This window comes from Coregonus clupeaformis, chromosome 8 (assembly GCF_020615455.1).
Source record: "Coregonus clupeaformis isolate EN_2021a chromosome 8, ASM2061545v1, whole genome shotgun sequence".
Taxonomy (NCBI): domain Eukaryota; kingdom Metazoa; phylum Chordata; class Actinopteri; order Salmoniformes; family Salmonidae; genus Coregonus; species Coregonus clupeaformis.
The window spans coordinates 55700099-55719252 of NC_059199.1; the positions used below are offsets into that span (position 1 = coordinate 55700099).

General features: G+C 44.1%; 1 protein-coding gene across 1 annotated transcript in view; it reads right to left on the reverse strand.

Moving 5' to 3' along the window:
• Window positions 1-3824: 3824 nt before the first annotated feature.
• The window catches only part of LOC121571277 (trithorax group protein osa), an 89957-nt gene continuing 74627 nt past the window's right edge, over window positions 3825-19154 (reverse strand). Inside the window, exons 3-6 of the mRNA XM_041882652.2 lie at window positions 8317-8436; window positions 8057-8129; window positions 7183-7409; window positions 3825-7056 (exon numbers count right to left, since the gene is read on the reverse strand). Of these exons, the coding sequence (XP_041738586.1) occupies window positions 6010-7056; window positions 7183-7409; window positions 8057-8129; window positions 8317-8436 (1467 nt within the window). The 3' untranslated portion in view covers window positions 3825-6009. The remainder of the gene's footprint in view (window positions 7057-7182; window positions 7410-8056; window positions 8130-8316; window positions 8437-19154) is intronic.

A 19154-nucleotide genomic window follows, 5' to 3' on the forward strand; every position in this document is an offset into this window, starting at 1 on the left:
GGCAGTGACGGAGCAGTGCTGTCCTCCGCTTGTCAGAGATTGTAGAAAAGTCCATAGCTTCGAGATAAGTGTTAAAACTGTCAAGCCAGTTATTCCACGGGACTGGAGGTTCGCCAGGCACGGCGAGGAATGGTGCTGGCGGTGGTAAACTGAATTCAGCCATCTTTGTCACCAATGTTATATCTAGCCTAGCTGTAGAAGAATGCACATCTGCACAGTTTCACATTGTACATCACTCTGTCGTTTAATGACGTGCCACTCATCCTGACAACCCATTCATCTGTAAAGCTGCACACTGTCGTAAACCATAACAACGTACAGTACGACGTACAGCACGTCGTACCATACATAACACTCAGATCCTCAAAAATTTGTACAGCTGCACCATTGAGAGCATCCTGACTGGTTGCATCACTGCTTGGTATGGCAACTGCTCGGCATCCGACTGCAAGGCGCTACAGATGGTAGTGCGTACGATCCAGTACATCACTGAGGCCAAGTTTCCTGCCATTCAGGACCTTTATACCAGGCGGTGTCAGAGGAAGGCCCTAAAAATTGTCATTGTCATCCTAGTCATAGACTGTTCTCTCTGCTACCGCACGGCAAGCGGTACCGGAGTGCCAAGTCTAGGTGCAAAGGGCTCCTTAGCAGCTTCTACCCCCAAGCAATAAGACGGCTAAACAGTAAATCAAATGGCTACCCTGACTATTTGCATAGACCCCCTTTTTTACGTTGCTGCAACTCGCTGTTTATTATCTATGCATAGTCACCCCTACCTACATGTACAAATTACCTCGACTAACCTGTACCCCTGCACATTGACTCGGTACTGGTACCCCCTGTATATAGCCTAGTTATTGTTATTTTATTGTGTTACTTTTTTTCTTACTTTAGTTAATTTTATATACAAAATTAATATAAACATGCTAATATTTTCTTACTTACTTAAAAAAAAAATGCATGGTTGGTTAAGGGCTTGTAAGTAAGCATTTCATGGTAAGGTCTCTACACCTGTTGTATTCGGCGCATTTGACAAATACAATTTGGTTTGATTTGATTTGATTTGAGTAGCCTATATAGAGACATCCGGTGTTGGGAGAGATGCATAGTCTACCGTACAGAGAAACATCATGAGAGGTCATGTGTTCCCTGCAGCTAAATGCATGGTAGTTCATTGATGCATACAATCGCCCACACACATGTGCGCACGCGCACGCAAACGCTCCACAGGGTTTTTCCCCATTTCCCTACTGTTCCATAGTGTGATGTCATGAACCAGGTTAACTGCAGCATCTATGGTAATTCTATAAAATAACGTACAGTGACAACAGACAGTATTCACACCCCTTGACTTTTTCCACATTTTGTTGTTTTACAAAGTGGGATTAAAATGGATTTAATTGTAAAAATAATACATATATATTAAGGAAAATAAAACGCTAATATATCTTGATTAGATAAGTACTCAAATCAATACATGTTAGAATCACCTTTGGCTGTGATTACAGCTGTTAGTCTTTCTGGGTTAGCTTTGCAAACCTGGATTCTACAATATTGCTAGACAGCCATTTTCAAGTCTTGCCATAGATTTTCAAGCTGATTTACACAGACTGTACAAAACATTAGGAACCTAATTTGAGTTGCACCCCCTTTTGCCCTCAAAACAGCCTCAATTCGTTGGGTCATGGACTCTACAAGGTGTCGAAAGTGTTCCACAGGGATGCTGGCTCATGTTGACTCCAATGCTTCCCACAGTTGTGTCAGGTTGGCTGGATGTCGTTTGGGTGGTTAGACCATTCTTGATACACACGGGAAACTGTTGAGCGTGATAAACCCAGCAGCGTTGCAGTTCTTGACACACTGAAACCGGTGTGCCTGGCACCTACTACCATACCCTGTTCAAAGGCACTTAAATATTTTGTCTTGCCCATTCACCCTCTGAATGGCACATATACACAATCCATGTCTCAATCCAGGGCTCCCGAGTGGCGCAGCGGTCTAAGGCACTGTATTTCAGTGCTTGAGGCGTCACTACAGACCCCCTAGTTCGATTCCAGGCTGTATCACAACCGGCCGTGATTGGGAGTCCCGTAGGGCAGCGCACAATTGGCCCAGCGTCGTCCGGGTTTGGCCGGTGTAGGCCGTCATTGTAAATAAGAATTTGTTCTTAACTGACTTGCCTAGTTAAATAAAGGTAAAATAAAAAAAATTAAAGAATGTCCTCAAGGCTTAAAAATCCTTCTTTAACCTGTTTCCTCCCCTTCATCTACACTGATTGAAGTGGAATTAACAGCTGACATCAATAAGGGGTCATAGCTTTCACCTGAAAAGAGCAGGTGAGCCTAATGTTTTGCATATTCAGTGTAAGTCAAAACTGTAACTAGGCCCCTCAAGAACATTCAATGTCATCTTGGAAAGCAACTCCAAGTTATATTTGGCCTTGTATTTTAGGTAATTGTCCTGCTGAAAGGTGAATTTGTCTCTCAGTGTCTGTTGGAAAGCAGTGAACCAAGTTCTCCTGTAGGATTTTGCCTGTGCTTAGCTCTATTCCGTTTATTTTTATCCTAAAAAACTCCCTAGTCCTTGTCAATGACAAGCATACCCATAACATGATGCAGCCACCACCATGCTTGAAAATATGAAGAGTGGTACTCTGTGATGTGTTGTGTTGGATTTGTCCCAAACATAATGCTTTGTATTCAGGATAAAAAGTTAATTTCTTTGCCACATTTTATGCAGTATTACTTTAGTGCCTTATTGCAAACAGGATGCATGTTTTGGAATATGTTTAATCTGTACAGGCTTTCTTCTTTTCACTCTGTCATTTATGTTAGTATTGTGGAGTAACTACAATGTTGTTGATCCATCCTCAGTTTTCTCCTATCACAGCCATTAAACTATGTAACTGTTTCAAAATCACTATTGGCCTCATGTTGAATTCCCTGAGCGGTTTCCTTCCTCTCCGGTGACTGAGATAGGAAGGGCACCTGTATCTTTGTAGTGACTGGGTGTATTGATACACCATCCAAAGTGTAATTAATAACTGCACCATGCTCAAAGGTATATTTAACATCTGATTTTTTTTAAACCTATCTACCAATAGGTGCCCTTCTTTGCGAACCATTGGAAAACCTCCCTGGTCTTAATGGTTGAATTTGTGCTTGAAATTCACTGCTCGACTGAGGGACCTTACAGATAATTGTATGTGTGGGGTACAAAGATGGGTAGTCATTTAAAAATCATGTTAAACACTATTATTGTACACAGAGTGAGTCCATGCAACTTATTATGTGATTCGTTAAGCACATCTTTACTCCTGAACGTATTTAGGCTTGCCATAACAAAAGGGTTGAATATTTATAGACTCAAGACATTTCAGCTTTTCATTTGTAATTAATTTGTAAACTTTTCAAAAAACATAATTCCACTTTGACATTATGGGGTATTGTATGTAGATCAGTGACACAACATCTCAATTTAATACATTTTAAATTCAGGCTGTAACACAATTTTGGGGGGGAAAAATTCAAGGGGTGTGAATACTTTCTAAAGGCACTGTATGTGTTCTGTATGGAATCCAGAATGCCCTGGAGGTTCTTTGTGTAGTTCTTATTAGAATGACCACTTGAGGTGGCTACTCACTAGCATCATGGAATGTGGAATGTGTGTCAATGTGATGCATGACAAAGGGGAAAGGAGAGGGAGTGGAAGGCTATTGTTTAGGCATGGTCATTTAACTAGGCAACGGGCAGGAAAAATAAGGGAATTATTTTTAAAAAAAGAGACTTGGCAAGACCCGTGTGGAATAAAAACATCAGACGACATATTTTTTCTCTCCCATTTATACAGTTTATTATTTTAAATCAAAAAAAATATCAAGACAAAAAACAAAAAATATAATCACAGATAGTCGATTAACCTCTTTTCATGGCTTTTAAGTCATTGTCCACCAGCCTGTGTGGTCCAAAGGTAGGGGAAACCCAAATGGGGGTGCATCCTAATAATCTACAGAAGCTTCCTTTCCTAGTCTTCCCTTTATCAGCACTAATCTGAAAGGATAGGAATCGGATATGTGAAAGCAATATTGCGGAAGCCTATTTGCCACCTGTCCGTTTCTTTCAAATCTGTGTGAATGAAGGAAAGGAGACAAGGAGAAGAGGCGACTCTAGACTAATGCATCTTTATAGAGTGTGGTGATTCTATGATAGTGCCTTCCACTTTAAGTTAGGCTGTGTTCTTTACCTTGTGATATGGTAATACAGATCAAACAGATTATATTGTTGGTTTGGATTATGTATTGTTGACAATGTCTAAATCTATGGATATATTGCCTGTGAACAAAGATATTACAGTACAGTAGATGGACCAAGATGATTAACTTTGACCTCACAGGTATGGGTAGTGCCAGAGTGAGAGAGGGTGTGTGTATGTGTGTGTGTGTGTGTGTGTAACAGTATATTTCCATGGTGTGTGTATTGTGAATGTTCTATATCACCTTTCAAAAGAAGCCTTGGCCATTGGGGTACCAGGACTCAAGTTATGTCAAAAACATAACAAATATGTAATAACATTGTAATACACAGTATTACTGAAAAAAAACCGACACTAATTGTATTGTCTTGCATATTTCAAACCAATTACAATAAGGTTATTCTAGTGTAAAACAGATTTCATTTCGTGAGCTATAATTTCAATGTTCTTTGCAGCATTGTTGTGTGTTTGTTTATATTTTTTAAATAATGTATGTACAAAGGGAATCTGAAGACTTAATCTGCAGAAAAGAAGTATAAATATGTGTACTTCTCTTTTGTGTATGATACAGTTTACCAAAAACATATTTTACAAAATAGTTTACTATGTACAAGCCCCCACACTCCTGATCACCATCAAAATAGTGATGACAATTTGCCATGGAAACAATGGCAGACCATCTCTGTAGTTCCTTTGGCCAATCAGTGATAGATATTACCCCAACCTGATCAGGGAATGGCTGTTTTTCACTGTATATTCATATTTTATTGACTCAACGGCATTATGTGAGAGCAGGAGCTAATCGGATTGGTTAATCTGGAATCTTTATTTTTAGCTGTGCTTCCAAATCAGACCAAAATACTTTGAAACAAAAGTAAACCTCAGATTTGGTGTTGCAAATTCAACTAAATTTAGTACAGATCACAACATTGCACTGAAAAACATTGGACCTATTGCATGCTGGAGGACATTGATTTCATCCAATCACAGTGTGTTTTATACACCTATCCCTACAGGGGAGAAGATTTTAAATAACTTTATTAGTCCACTGTTCTAGCAACAGACACAGAAACAGCCAATGAAAATGTTTGGACTCCACTACTCTGCCACCCTCAGCGGGCCGGCTAAAACCGGATGAATGGAAGAGAGCCTGTGACACGACTTACGCTTTTGGACGTTAACGAGGCTTCACTCCATCTTAACTCCTCCACATTTACTGGATAGGTTGAACAGCAGAAGATAACCTCCCCCGACAGTACATTTCTTCTTGTCAGGACCAGAATGTGAGGCATCCCGCTCTTTCACTCCTGCTACAGTAGGTTACTACTCTGCTGCTAGCTCTTCGGAGTTACGCTTCAGCTTCTGTTTCCCGGGTAACCACGGCATTATGAGGTTCCATATATTCCGTGTGTTCCGTTTGGGCCATTCCCTCTTTCCAAAATGGCATCCGACAATATCGGACAGCACAATTGTGGGGAGTGGAACCGTTTTGGGTATAGTGGGGGGTGAAGTTTGGGTTGGGCGGCTGGGAATTGGTTGGCTTTGTAGTACATCACTCTGACACAACCAATCACATTCACTCAAAAACGTCCACTCAGGTAGAAGCTTCTAGAAAGGTACACACACCTTCATAAGCCTGTAATAACCCATTTCCCTGTCCCTGTCACACCCCAGAACCACATCACTTCTATACAGCTGAGAGGTCAACAAACTGACCCCTAACCCCTGAACTATAATCTCTAACCTTTGACCCCCCTCCTATGAGTTCTGCTCCAGGTACTCGTCTATCATAGTCAGGTTGTTCAGCCAGTCTTCGTTGGACCCCACCAGAGTGTCAATAAAGTCTACCTCCCCTCCTCCTCCTCCAGGCCTACCCCCCATCCCCCCATTGCTCTGCCCCTGCTGAGTGTATTCATACGGGGGTAGCTTGTGTCCGGGGTTCCCCTGTCCTGGTCCATATCCAGGCCCATGGGGGTGTTGATGTTGGTGTGGATGGGAATGGGGGTGTTTTGCGATGGAGGCCCCAGAGGCAGGGTAGCTTGGTGGGGCCATGCCGTGGCCTGGGTGGATCATACCAGGAGGAACGGGCTTCATCCCGGCCAGGGCCGAGAGGGGTCCCCTGGGTCGCATACCGGCCTGGAGCCCCTGGTGGACCATGGAGGGTAGGGGCTGCCCTGCAACGGAGACAGCCAGCTTCTGCATCAGTCTGCTAGGTAAGGAAGGCACCTCGACCCCCTGGTTGGAGGGTAATGACGGAGGTCCTTGGTGGGGGCCAAAATTGTTACCACTGCCGCCTCCGGGTATCCCCGACCGCAATGCCTGCTGGGTAAACTGGGCGTTAGGGTTCTGACCACAACTTCCGTTTGAAGCCCCGCCCCCTCCAGGAAAAACATGTCCGTGCGGCTGCTGGTGATTGGCCGACTGGTCCATGTGGGAGTCACCGCAAGGCATGCACTGCTGCATGGCATTCACTAGCCCCCCCTGTTGCTGCGGAGGCCACATTGCAGTCTGTTGTTGTTGTTGATGAGCTTGCTGGGCGGTGAACATAATTCGTGGGAGTGGCGCCCCTCCACCACCATGATGCAGAGCCTGGCGTAGATGCTGTGGGTGCTGGGGGTGACCAGGGAGTAACCCCGATCCAGGCCCCGACGCGGGCCCTGAACCCCCTATTGTCATCCCTGTCCTAGACACCTGCTGCTGCATCCCAGGTCTTGGAGGACCTGCCAGACCGCCCATTCCCATTATGCCGTGCGGTAACTGCGGTTGTCTCATTGGCATACCACCGGCACCAACGAACTCGCCCACCTGCAGACAACAACAAGGAAAGTCAGGGAAGTGTAAGGGAAACACACAAAAAACACAACAATGACTGGCTTGTTTGAGAGAGACAAGTTGCTGCTATGCAGGGCCAACGGGCAAAGTCTAGCTTACCTGTGGAGGGTGGTAGAGGGACTGCTTGGAACCTGGAGGCCCACCCATGAAGCCTCCTACTGGGCGGCCCACTTGGGTGAGAGATCCTGGGGGTCCAGGGTGGCCTGGATGGCAAGGGGGAAGGGAGAGGCGGCCGGGCCCAGTAGGGAGGGGACCTCCGTGGGATAGCTGGGGACCGCCCATGGGGTAGCCTCTGCCACAATCTGGGGGGAGAGGCCGGCCACCACCTAGAGAGGGGAGACAGGGAAGGAGAAGAGTGTAAGACTGAGAACATCCATACTTCTGATTGTCATGTTGAGTGGAACGCTGCCTGTTTGCTGGTGGTATTGAAAGCCAAGATTGTTTAGATAATACTTACTGGAATGAATAGGGAAATAAAATATTTGACGTGTTTGACTGCAGTGGTGTAAAGTACTTAAGTAAAAATACTTTAAAGTACTACTTAAGTCGTTTTATGAGGTATCTGTACTTTACTTAACTATTTATATTTTTGACAACTTTTGCTTTCACTACATTCCTAATGTACTCCATACATTTTCCCTGACACCCAAAAGTACTCGTTACATTTTGAATGCTTAGCAGGACAGGAAAATTGTCAAATTCTCACACTTATCAACAGAACATCCCTGGTCATCCTAACTGCCTCTGATCTGGCGGACTCACTAAACACACAAGCTTCGTTTGTAAATGATTTATACTTTTACATTTACTTTTGATACTTAAGTATATTTAAAACCAAATACTTTTAGACTTTACTCAAGTAGTATTTTACTGGGTGACTTTCACTTTTACTTGAGTCATTTTCTATTAAGGTATCTTTACTTTTACTCAAGTATGACAATTGAGTACTTTTTCTACCACTGTTTGACTGTACCTGTAAATGGTGCCCCCTGCTGACACTCCGCCATCTGTGGTCCGTTCATCTGTTCCATCTGCCTCTTCTGCTCCTGGAGAACACAACGTCACAGTCTTTAACTTATGTAGGCTACTTACACAAAGACACTGGCCACAACTTTCAATGGATCACTGCGTCTTATGCAAAAACAAACTGAACATACTTCAAAAATCCAATCTCTCTCTCTTTCTGTTTGTCTCTGTCTAAGTCTCTCTCCCCATCCCTCCCTCAGTCAGTACCTGTTGGAGGTGTTTCCTAATGAGCTGGCTCTTCAGCAGCAGGTTGTAGTTGGTGGTGGTCTGGGCTGGACGGGGGACTGATGGGTCCTGGAGACGAGAGACCATTCCTGGGGTCTGCTCCTGGAGAGGGAGAGAAATGTTCCATAATCGAACTGCTAGACTATCAGGACAGAAATGCATGCACACAAGATTTGATTCTGGGTAATGAGATAAATTAAATGCCTATCTAAATAAAGGCACATGTTTTTGGGATGTCTAAGAACAAAACCCCCACAGCCAAACTAGTATTTTCCCTGCCAAAGCTATTTGTTTGTGTTGGCCATGTGTACAGTCCCCAATCAGTCGTTCCCACGTGAGCAACTCTTTCCCCGTCCCTCCCTCCATCCCTCCTTCTCTCACTCCCTCCAACCCCCCATCCCTTTCTCCTTCGGTTATCACAAAGCCAGCACATTCCAAAGATGCATAGCCTTTCCCTGCCGCCACCATAACACACACACACACAGACCACCCCTAAGCTCTTCCTGTCACCATGGATCTCACTTGGGGTTGATAGATGGCGTAAATGGAAAATGAGAGAAGGAGGGAGAGATACCCACACTTCTCCTTTCCTCCACTCCTCTCTTCACTGAATCGTTCCTTCTCTTTCCTCCTCTTTCTGTGTATTCTCAGCTTTGCTCAGCTCCTCATCTATGTAAAGTATATACATATTATTTACAGCTTTTACCTCAAGCGATAAAGGCTAGCGCCATGCTTTAACCAACTGAGCTATCGGACCCATCTTATAATAGCTTTGGCCTTAGGACATTGAAGACATTGATTGTGTTAGTATGCATTTCAGGTGTGTGTATGTGTGTGTGTAGCTAGAAGGTGTTAAAGGCCATGTCAGACCTACATGTCTCTTTTATTGTCTCCTCCTCGCCCGAACAGACAGTCAATAAATTACTACCGCCACAGGTTCACCTCCTCACTAACATGGGAATCAGCTCCAGAACAGTATGTGTAATGAATACATATAAACCATAGACACATACACTGAGAGATGTGCGCTGTGTGTGTGTGTGTGAGAGCTGTGTGTGTGTGTAAGAGCTGTGTGTGTGTGTGAGAGCTGTGTGTGTGTGTGTTGGTGTGTGTCTGACCCTACAGAGATGCGATACATGCTGCTTTTACAAGAGTGATTACACATGCATTTAGAATTTCTCTCTTTGTGTGTGTGTGTGTGTGTGTGTATGTGTGTGTGTGTGTGTGTGTGTATCAGCAGCAGTCCAATCTACCATGGTGTAAAGTGTGTGTGTGCACGCCCATGTGTGTGTGTGTGTGTGTGTGTGTGTAAAAGTAAAAGTAATCAGCAGTAATCCAGTCTACCATGGTGTAGTGTGTATGTGCACGCCCATGTGTGTGTGTGTGTGTGTGTGTGTGTGTCTACACCTAGAGGGAGTATCAGGCCTCTCTTGCAGTGGAAATGAATGAAATGTCAGCTGCAGTGCTGGTAATAGCTATTGATCCAACCTACTCTACCTCTCAGAGAAAGAGAGAGAGAGGGATAGATAGAGAGAAGAGAGAGAGAATGGGGGGTTGAAGGGGAGCGAGAAAGAGAAAGGGGGTAGAGAGTGAATAGGGGCGTAGAGAGCTGGAGACAGAGACGGAGAGAGGGAGGGGGAGTGGAGAATAAGAGAAAGATGGACACAGGGAGGGGGGTACAGAGAAAGAGAGCGAGACAGAGAGAGAGAGAGAGAGAGAGAGAGAGAGGGAGGGGGAGAGAGAGAGAGAGAGAGAGAGAGAGAGAGAGAGAGAGAGAGAGAGTGAGAGAGAAAGGATATCTGCTTGTAATGATGAAATACTGTAATGTCAACATACCGAAGCGGGCCAATGCTGGAAAGAAATCAATCAATCAATCATGTTTTGTTCAATATCACCTGAAACCAACCCTAAAACTAGCCAGCCAGTTCAACCTCTATGGAAGACTCGGACACTTCCAACAACAACCAGTAGATGGCGGAGCAGTACTCTCTCTCCTCTCCTCATCAGCTAGTAACCCTCTGATCCATCCAGGAATGGAGTGCAATGCACCATGGGTCGCCGGCGGCAACAGAATCTGTTATCTGGGGTAGCTAGGCTGCTGCTGGTTCAAATTAGAGAATTACAATGTCGCTTTTAGTCTCTCTCTCTCTCTCTCTCTCTCTCTCTCTCTCTCTCTCTCTCTCTCTCCTCTGTCCTTTCCTTCTCTTAATCTTACACACCCTCTCTCTCTCCTCTCTCTCTCCCACTCTCTCGCTCTGCCTCGCTGCCCCATTCTCTCTCTCTCTCGCTATCACTCCAGGCCAGTGTTGTCACCTTCCCTCCCTTTCCGCAGACATTTGGCCAACCCAAACAAAGGTTTGCCCTCTCCCTATTCAAACCCATTGTGTGTGTGTGTTTGTGTGTGTGCGCGTACGTGCAACACTTTCTCTACAGGCGGTACACAAGGGACAACAGAACCGTGGCTGGTCACGCCCTAGCATTTGACAGAAGCCTATCTAGCTTGTGTTCAACACCGATAGGCGTAGGGGCTATTGTAATATTATCATTACAGCTTTATTTCAACGCCCTGGGCCTAAATTCGACAGTGTCATAGAATTATTCTGGTTACTTCTGGTTGGATACAAATTATAAAACATTTTTGCATGTCAAGTTATAGTCAAATATTGAAGGGAAAATGATATTTACTATTCTTTCTATTCAGAACTTGAAAAATAACAGTTTTGAAATGTGTATCTTGTATTTTTTGCTATTGGATTAAATGGTAGTTCAAATGACTAAATGGTGAGCCAATCTTTATCTGATGTATTGGTGACTAAACAACATTTTCTCATGGTATTTCACGGAAAACTTTGTGTGAAATGTGTGAAACCCCAATTAATGTACAATCAAAGGTTCTGAACATAAGATAGGGGGAATTACAGTGAGGGAAAAAAGTATTTGAACCCCTGCTGATTTTGTACGTGACAAAGAAATGATCAGTCTATAATTTTAATGGTAGGTTTATTTGAACAGTGAGAGACAGAATAACAACAAAAAAATCCAGAAAAACGCATGTCAAAAATGTTATAAATTGATTTGCATTTTAATGAGGAAAATAAGTATTTGACCCCTCAACAAAACATGACTTAGTACTTGGTGGCAAAACCCTTGTTGGCAATCACAGAGGTCAGATGTTTCTTGTAGTTGGCCACCAGGTTTGCACACATCTCAGGAGGGATTTTGTCCCACTCCTCTTTGCAGATTTTCTCCAAGTCATTAAGGTTTCGAGGCTGACGTTTGGCAACTCAAACCTTCAGCTCCCTCCACAGATTTTCTATGGGATTAAGGTCTGGAGACTGGCTAGGCCACTCCAGGACCTTAATGTGCTTCTTCTTGAGCCACTCCTTTGTTGCCTTGGCCGTGTGTTTTGGGTCATTGTCATGCTGGAATACCCATCCACGACCCATTTTCAATGCCCTGGCTGAGGGAAGGAGGTTCTCACCCAAGATTTGACGGTACATGGCCCTGTCCATCGTCACTTTGATGCATTGAAGTTGTCCTGTCCCCTTAGCAGAAAAACACCCCCAAAGCATAATGTTTCTACCTCCATGTTTGACGGTGGGGATGGTGTTCTTGGGGTCATAGGCAGCATTCCTCCTCCTCCAAACACGGTGAGTTGAGTTGATGCCAAAGAGCTCCATTTTGGTCTCATCTGACCACAACACTTTCACCCAGCTCTGAATCCTTCAGATGTTCATTGGCAAACTTCAGACGGGCATGTATATGTGCTTTCTTGAGCAGGGGGACCTTGCGGGCGCTGCAGGATTTCAGTCCTTCACGGTGTAGTGTGTTACCAATTGTTTTCTTGGTGACTATGGTCCCAGCTGCCTTGAGATCATTGACAAGATCCTCCCGTGTAGTTCTGGGCTGATTCCTCACCGTTCTCATGATCATTGCAACTCCACGAGGTGAGATCTTGCATGGAGCCCCAGGCCGAGGGAGATTGACAGTTATTTTGTGTTTCTTCCATTTGCGAATAATCGCACCAACTGTTGTCACCTTCTCACCAAGCTGCTTGGCGATGGTCTTGTAGCCCATTCCAGCCTTGTGTAGGTCTACAATTTTGTCCCTGACATCTTTGGAGAGCTCTTTGGTCTTGGCCATGGTGGAGAGTTTGGAATCTGATTGATTGATTGCTTCTGTGTCACGATCGTTATGAGATGAAGCGGACCAAGGCGCAGCGTGATAGGCGTACATCTTTTAATGAGTACTTACACCAAATAACAAAACAACAAACGATACGTGAAGTCCTAAGGTTAACACAACACAAACCTCTCCGGAACAAGATCCCACAAAACTATAGTGCCAACAGGCTGCCTAAGTATGGTCCCCAATCAGAGACAACGAGCTACAGCTGTCTCTGATTGGGAACCACCCTGGCCAACATAGATATACAACGATCTAGAACAGAAACCTAGAAAACTAAACATAGAAACTAACACCCTGGCTCAACATTAAAGAGTCCCCAGAGCCAGGGCGTGACATTCTGTGGACAGGTGTCTTTTATACAGGTAACAAACTGAGATTAGGAGCACTCCCTTTAAGAGTGTGCTCCTAATCTCAGCTCATTACCTGTATAAAATACACTTGGGAGTCAGAAATCTTTCTGATTGAGAGGGGGTCAAATACTTATTTCCCTCATTAAAATGCAAATCAATTTATAACATTTTTGAAATGCGTTTGTCACGTTCGTTCATAGTCGGGTCAGACCAAGGCGCAGCGTGATATGCATACATGTTTATTTAACGAATAAACACAACGACAAAATAATAAACCAACGATACGTGACGTCCTATGGTACACACAACAAACCTCACACGGAACAAGATCCCACAACCCACTAGTGCCAATAGGCTGCCTAAGTATGGTCCCCAATCAGAGACAACGAGCGACAGCTGCCTCTGATTGGGAACCACACCGGCCAACATAGATCTAGACATACTAGATTATAAACATAGATCTACACCACATAGAAAATCACACCCTGACTCAACAAATAAGAGTCCCCAGAGTCAGGGCGTGACAGCGTTTTTCTGGATTTTTTTGTTGTTATTCTGTCTCTCACTGTTGAAATAAACCTACCATTCAAATTATAGACTGATCATTTCTTTGTCAGTGGGCAAACGTACAAAATCAGCAGGGGATCAAATACTTTTTTCCCTCACTGTAGAAGTGTTATCAGTTTAGAGTTTTGTACTTAAAGAGTTTTGAAAATATACCACTTACATAAGACCAAGGTGATTGGATTTTTTTTTGACTGGGCTACTGTACTGTAGCCTATTAGTATTGCAGTGTGTTGAGTGACACTGTGTATGTGTGTGCATGTGTATATGTTTGTGTGTGTGTTGAGTGACACTGAGCCAATATAAACTCTTTTTTTTCTATCTGTCTCTCTGTCTCTCTGTGTCTCTGTCTCTCTCTCTTTCTCTCGCTCTCTCCCTCGTTTTACAGAGAACACAGACTCTATGCCCTGCTACCTTCTCACGACAGGCAGGAGCAACACTGGAAAGCTCCCTCCTTCTCAAATAACCCACACACCCCTTTCTCTCGCTCCCCCTTCCCTCTCTCTCTCACTCCGCTGTCTGCAAGGGAATGTGTGTGTGTGTGATGAGCGTCTAACTCTATACCGTGACAAGCAGTGTTTTAATCCACTTGGCATTCAAATGTGTGTTGAACAGATTAGGATAACATGTACTGTATTATTACAGTGTGGGGCATATCACACACACACACACACGCACATGCACACACTCACACACACACACGTTGTGTGTCTGGGTATAGACGCTGCTGTGTGTGTGTGTGTACGAGCATGGTGTGTGTGAGTTCTAAACAGGAGCACACAGAGAGATTATGTTAAATATTTATGTTCTCATTGTTTATTCAGCATCCAGCTTATACTGTCTGTCCCCACTACTCATGTCATTTTTTCACTATAACTCTATAATCGAACTACTAATATTTCTGCGCGTTTTCCCCTTTCTCATTCCTATGTCTCTAATTTCAAAATCAAAGTACAGTAGGCCTAGTCTACGTATGGGACAGAATGTATACACACCAACTAGCATGCACACATACCCCTAAGTGAGGCAGAGGCTAGAAGAGGACAAGATGTGTGTGTAGCTGAGTGTGTGTGTGTTTATGTGAGGCATTTGAAATCTGAATTTATCGTGTATGAGATCTGTGTAATGTGGTTGTACACCATCGCAGAGAAGCACTCCCTCTCTTTCTGTCAACATACATTTGCTCTATGCTCTGTCCTCAACTCAACTCAATTCATACTCAACTCAATTCAATTCAATTAAACTCAAACTCAATTCAACTGAATTCAACTCAACTGAATTCAACTCAATTCATTTCAACTCAACTTAATTCAACTCAAACTCAACTCAATTCAATTCAACTCAACTCAATTAGACTCAATTCAATTCAACTCACCTCAACTCAAATCACTTTAACTCAATTCAATTCAACTCAATTCGACTCAATTCAACTCAAATCACTTCAACTCAATTCAACTTAACTCAATTCAACTCAGTTGAACTCATTTCAACTCAAATCAACTCATTTAATCTCAACTCTACGCAATTCAGTTGAACTCAACTCTCCCTCTCTGTCTTCCAACATACTGTAGTTCTATGGTCTGTCCTCAACTCAACTCAAACTCTCTTTTGGTGTTTTTCTCAAAATGGGGACAAGAGCAAAATGAGGACTGTCAACTCTCCCAACATTTTAAAGGCACTGTCTGTCTACTCAAAACAAAGAGAAACAGTAGCTTTTGAATACCGTTGGGGCTAGAAGGTAGAGAGGCGATTCTTCACTCTCTGTCACACACACACACAATTTTTTTTTAAATCGAACATTAAAAAAGTTCTACATTTTACATAAAACTATACTAAATATATTCATGTCACCAAATACCTGATTAAAACACTGTTTCGCAATGAAGGTCTACCGTAGTCTTAACAGCATCCCCTAGGGTAGCACCATGGTGTAGCTGGAGGACAGCTAGTTTCCGCCCTCCTCTGGCTACATTGACTTCAATACAAAACCTAGGAGGCTCGTGCTCCTCACCCCTTCCATAGACCTACATGGTAATTATGACAACTTCCAAAGGACGTCCTCCAACCAATCAAAGCTTTTGCAGTATGAACTGACATCTTTTCCATCCAATCAAAGGCTCAGATAATGAACCTAGTACTACCATGTGTGATTTAGAAGCTTGGTGAGTTGGTGACATTGTTGGATAGATTGAGATTGAGATAGTGAATAAGGATAGTTGAGCATTTTTAGGATATTATTCACTTCAAATTAGTTTCTTTAAACTACAGAAGACAGAGGAGGTAGATTATATAATGTTGGGCCACCGAGTGGCGGAGCGGTCTATGGCACTGCATTGCAGTGCTAGAGGCGTCACTACAGACCTGGGTTCGATCCCAGGCTGTGTTGCAGCCGGCCGCAACCGGGAGACCCACGAGGCGACGCACAATTGTCAGAGTTAGGGGAGGGTTTGGCCGGCCGGAATATCCTTGTCCCATCGCGCTTGACCGAGTCCTTGTGGCGGGCCGGGTGCATGCACGCTGACATTAGTCGCCAGCTGTACAGTGTTTCCTCCGACACATTGGTGCGGCTGGCTTCCAGGTTAAGCGAACAGTGTGTCAAGAAGCAGTGCGGCTTGGCGGGGTCGTGTTTCGGAGGACGCATGGCTCTCGACCTTCGCCTCTCCTGAGTCCGTACGAGAGTTGCAATGATGGGACAAGACTGTAACTACCAGTTGGGGAGAAAAAGGGGTAAAAAAAATAAAACAAAGATTATATAATGTTTTCTTGGTTTTAGAACTTTATTTTTGTGTCAAGTTAGTGCCATTTATTTCAATTTGCCCTGCTAACGTTAGTAGCAGGTAGCTACTTGCTAGCTAGCCAGCTACCAGAGTGCAGTTTTCTCCACCACAATAACTAGCTAAAGCTAACGACTATGTAGTGGAATTTTTGTTGAAGAACCCCTTTTATTGCCCCCATCAGATGTAATGGATGAAGGTCTGCCTTTTTCAAACTGTGCAACACAAGAAGAAGAAGAAGAAGAAGAAGAATGTTCCCTGATTAAGAGAGGATGACTACTCCACTCCACTACCAGTGTCAACTCTCTCCTGATATGAACTGAAGCCATGTCTCATGTGCCCTCTCATCCACTGGCCCTTTGAATGTTTTCTCTCTAAACACTGTGAGTAGCCCTGTCAATTTTCTCTCATTACTGTATGTAGAGTCAATCACATACACAAACACAATCACATTATTACACATCAATGTGATTTTAACTAATTCTTGTGGACTAACTAATTCTTAGCTCTTTTGTCTAACTGTGTTGTGTTATTCTTTTTTGTCTTCCCAGTTCAATCCTGTCCTCAGTGGAAGAGTTGAGCTCTTCTCCAACACCATCCATCCATGAAGATCCTGTCCTGCCCTCAGTGGAAGAGTTGAGCTCTTCTCCAACACCATCCATCCATGAAGATCCTGTCCTGCCCTCAGTGGAAGAGTTGAGCTCTTCTCCAACACCATACATCCATGATGAGCCTGTCATGCACTGAAGCCTCTGAACACCTCAACCCCTGTCCTGCACTGAAGTCAAGCCTCTGAACACCTGTGATCCCTTCCCAACACTGTGTAAGTAGCCCTCTCATTCCCATTCCCCATAATATTTGACTATAAATGTCTTTATTAAATGTTTTAGGTTAAAATAATTTGTTTTTGACGATTTTTGAAAGACGCTTTGTAGTCTCTGTGCGGTCCGCTCTTATACCGTGGGTCTCCAATCCTCCCAAATTGTTCAAGTCACCAGCCTCCTCTGACACACACACACACACACACACACGTGTCTAGCCCTGGGCAGCAAGTCCGCAAACAGGAAGGTCTTCTATAGAAAACCAGTCCAGAAGTGAAATTACCATGGGAAAAATACAACTAGAGACGGGAGGGAGTGTGTGTGTGTACGTGTGTGTGTTTGTCTGCACTGTGACTGTGGGGCTTAGACCGAGAGTGTGTGTCTCAAATGGTACATTTGAGCCCTGGCCAAAGTAGTGCACTAACTCAGGAACAGGGTGCCATTTGGGACGCAGCCAGACAGTGAATCAGGGAACTAGCTTTGTCATGCAACTCTGCCTGACCTTGCTAGGAGCACAGAACAACTAGATCTGGGACACAGACGGCACAAACACACACACACACACACACACACACACACACACACACACACACACACACACACTGGGGTAGACTGCTAATGCTCAACGAGCTATACACACACACATGCTGGGTAGAGACACTGACACACACACACACACACACACACACACTGCATGGTGTTTTAGGGAGCTGGAATTGACCCAGCTGTCAGAAGGGAACCGCAGCAGACAGGAATAGTTTGATGGCTGCTAACGCTGCTAAGACTTTTATCTCCACGGTAACAGTCTTCATGGAAACACTCTACAGTCTGCACTAATTCCTTTAGTTAAGTCTACACTACACTTCTGCACTTTAGTTAAGTCTACACAACACTACTGCAGTTGGAAATAATTAGATTTTAGGGGCTGGTTTCCCAGACACAGGTTAAGCCTAGTCCTGGATGAAAAAGTATGCAAGTACACGATAATAATGCAAGTACACAATACATACCACTGCACTAGAAAGTACACACTACTACACTAGGAAGAACCCAGGGAGAGTTTGTGTTTGTTTAGTTGTTTATTCCAATCCCCATTAGCTTTTGCAGAGGCAGCAGCTACTCTTCCTGGGGTCCACAAAAAACCCAAACCATGACAAGTAACAAAACACTGAAACTCTGATAGACAAGGACGGTCACACAAATGTAAAATACAACGATATACAAACAATGCAACTAAAATATAATGCAAACAATACAACAACAAAAATAATGTGTGTGATAGTGTGTCCTAGCCCTCTCCTTATCCCCTCTCTCTCAACCAGTCCAATATTATCCTAGCCCTCTCCTTATCCCCTCTCTCTCAACCAGTCCAATATTATCCTAGCCCTCTCCTCACCCCACCTCTCTCAACCAGTCCAATATTATCCTAGCCCTCTCCTCACCCCCTCTCTCTCAACCAGTCCAATATTATCCTAGCCCTCTCCTCACCCCCTCTCTCTCAACCAGTCCAATATTATCATAGCCCTCTCCTTATCCCCTCTCTCTCAACCAGTCCAATATTATCCTAGCCCTCTCCTCACCCCCTCTCTCTCAACCAGTCCAATATTATCCTAGCCCTCTCCTCACCCCCTCTCTCTCAACCAGTCCAATATTATCCTAGCCCTCTCCTCACCCCCTCTCTCTCAACCAGTCCAATATTATCATAGCCCTCTCCTTATCCCCTCTCTCTCAACCAGTCCAATATTATCCTAGCCCTCTCCTCACCCCCTCTCTCTCAGCCAGTCCAATATTATCATAGCCCTCTCCTCACCCCCTCTCTCTCAGCCAGTCCAATATTATCCTAGCCCTCTCCTTATCCCCTCTCTCTCAACCAGTCCAATATTATCCTAGCCCTCTCCTTATCCCCTCTCTCTCAACCAGTCCAATATTATCCTAGCCCTCTCCTTATCCCCTCTCTCAACCAGTCCAATATTATCATAGCCCTCTCCTCACCCCCTCTCTCTCAACCAGTCCAATATTATCCTAGCCCTCTCCTTATCCCCTCTCTCAACCAGTCCAATATTATCCTAGCCCTCTCCTTATCCCCTCTCTCAACCAGTCCAATATTATCATAGCCCTCTCCT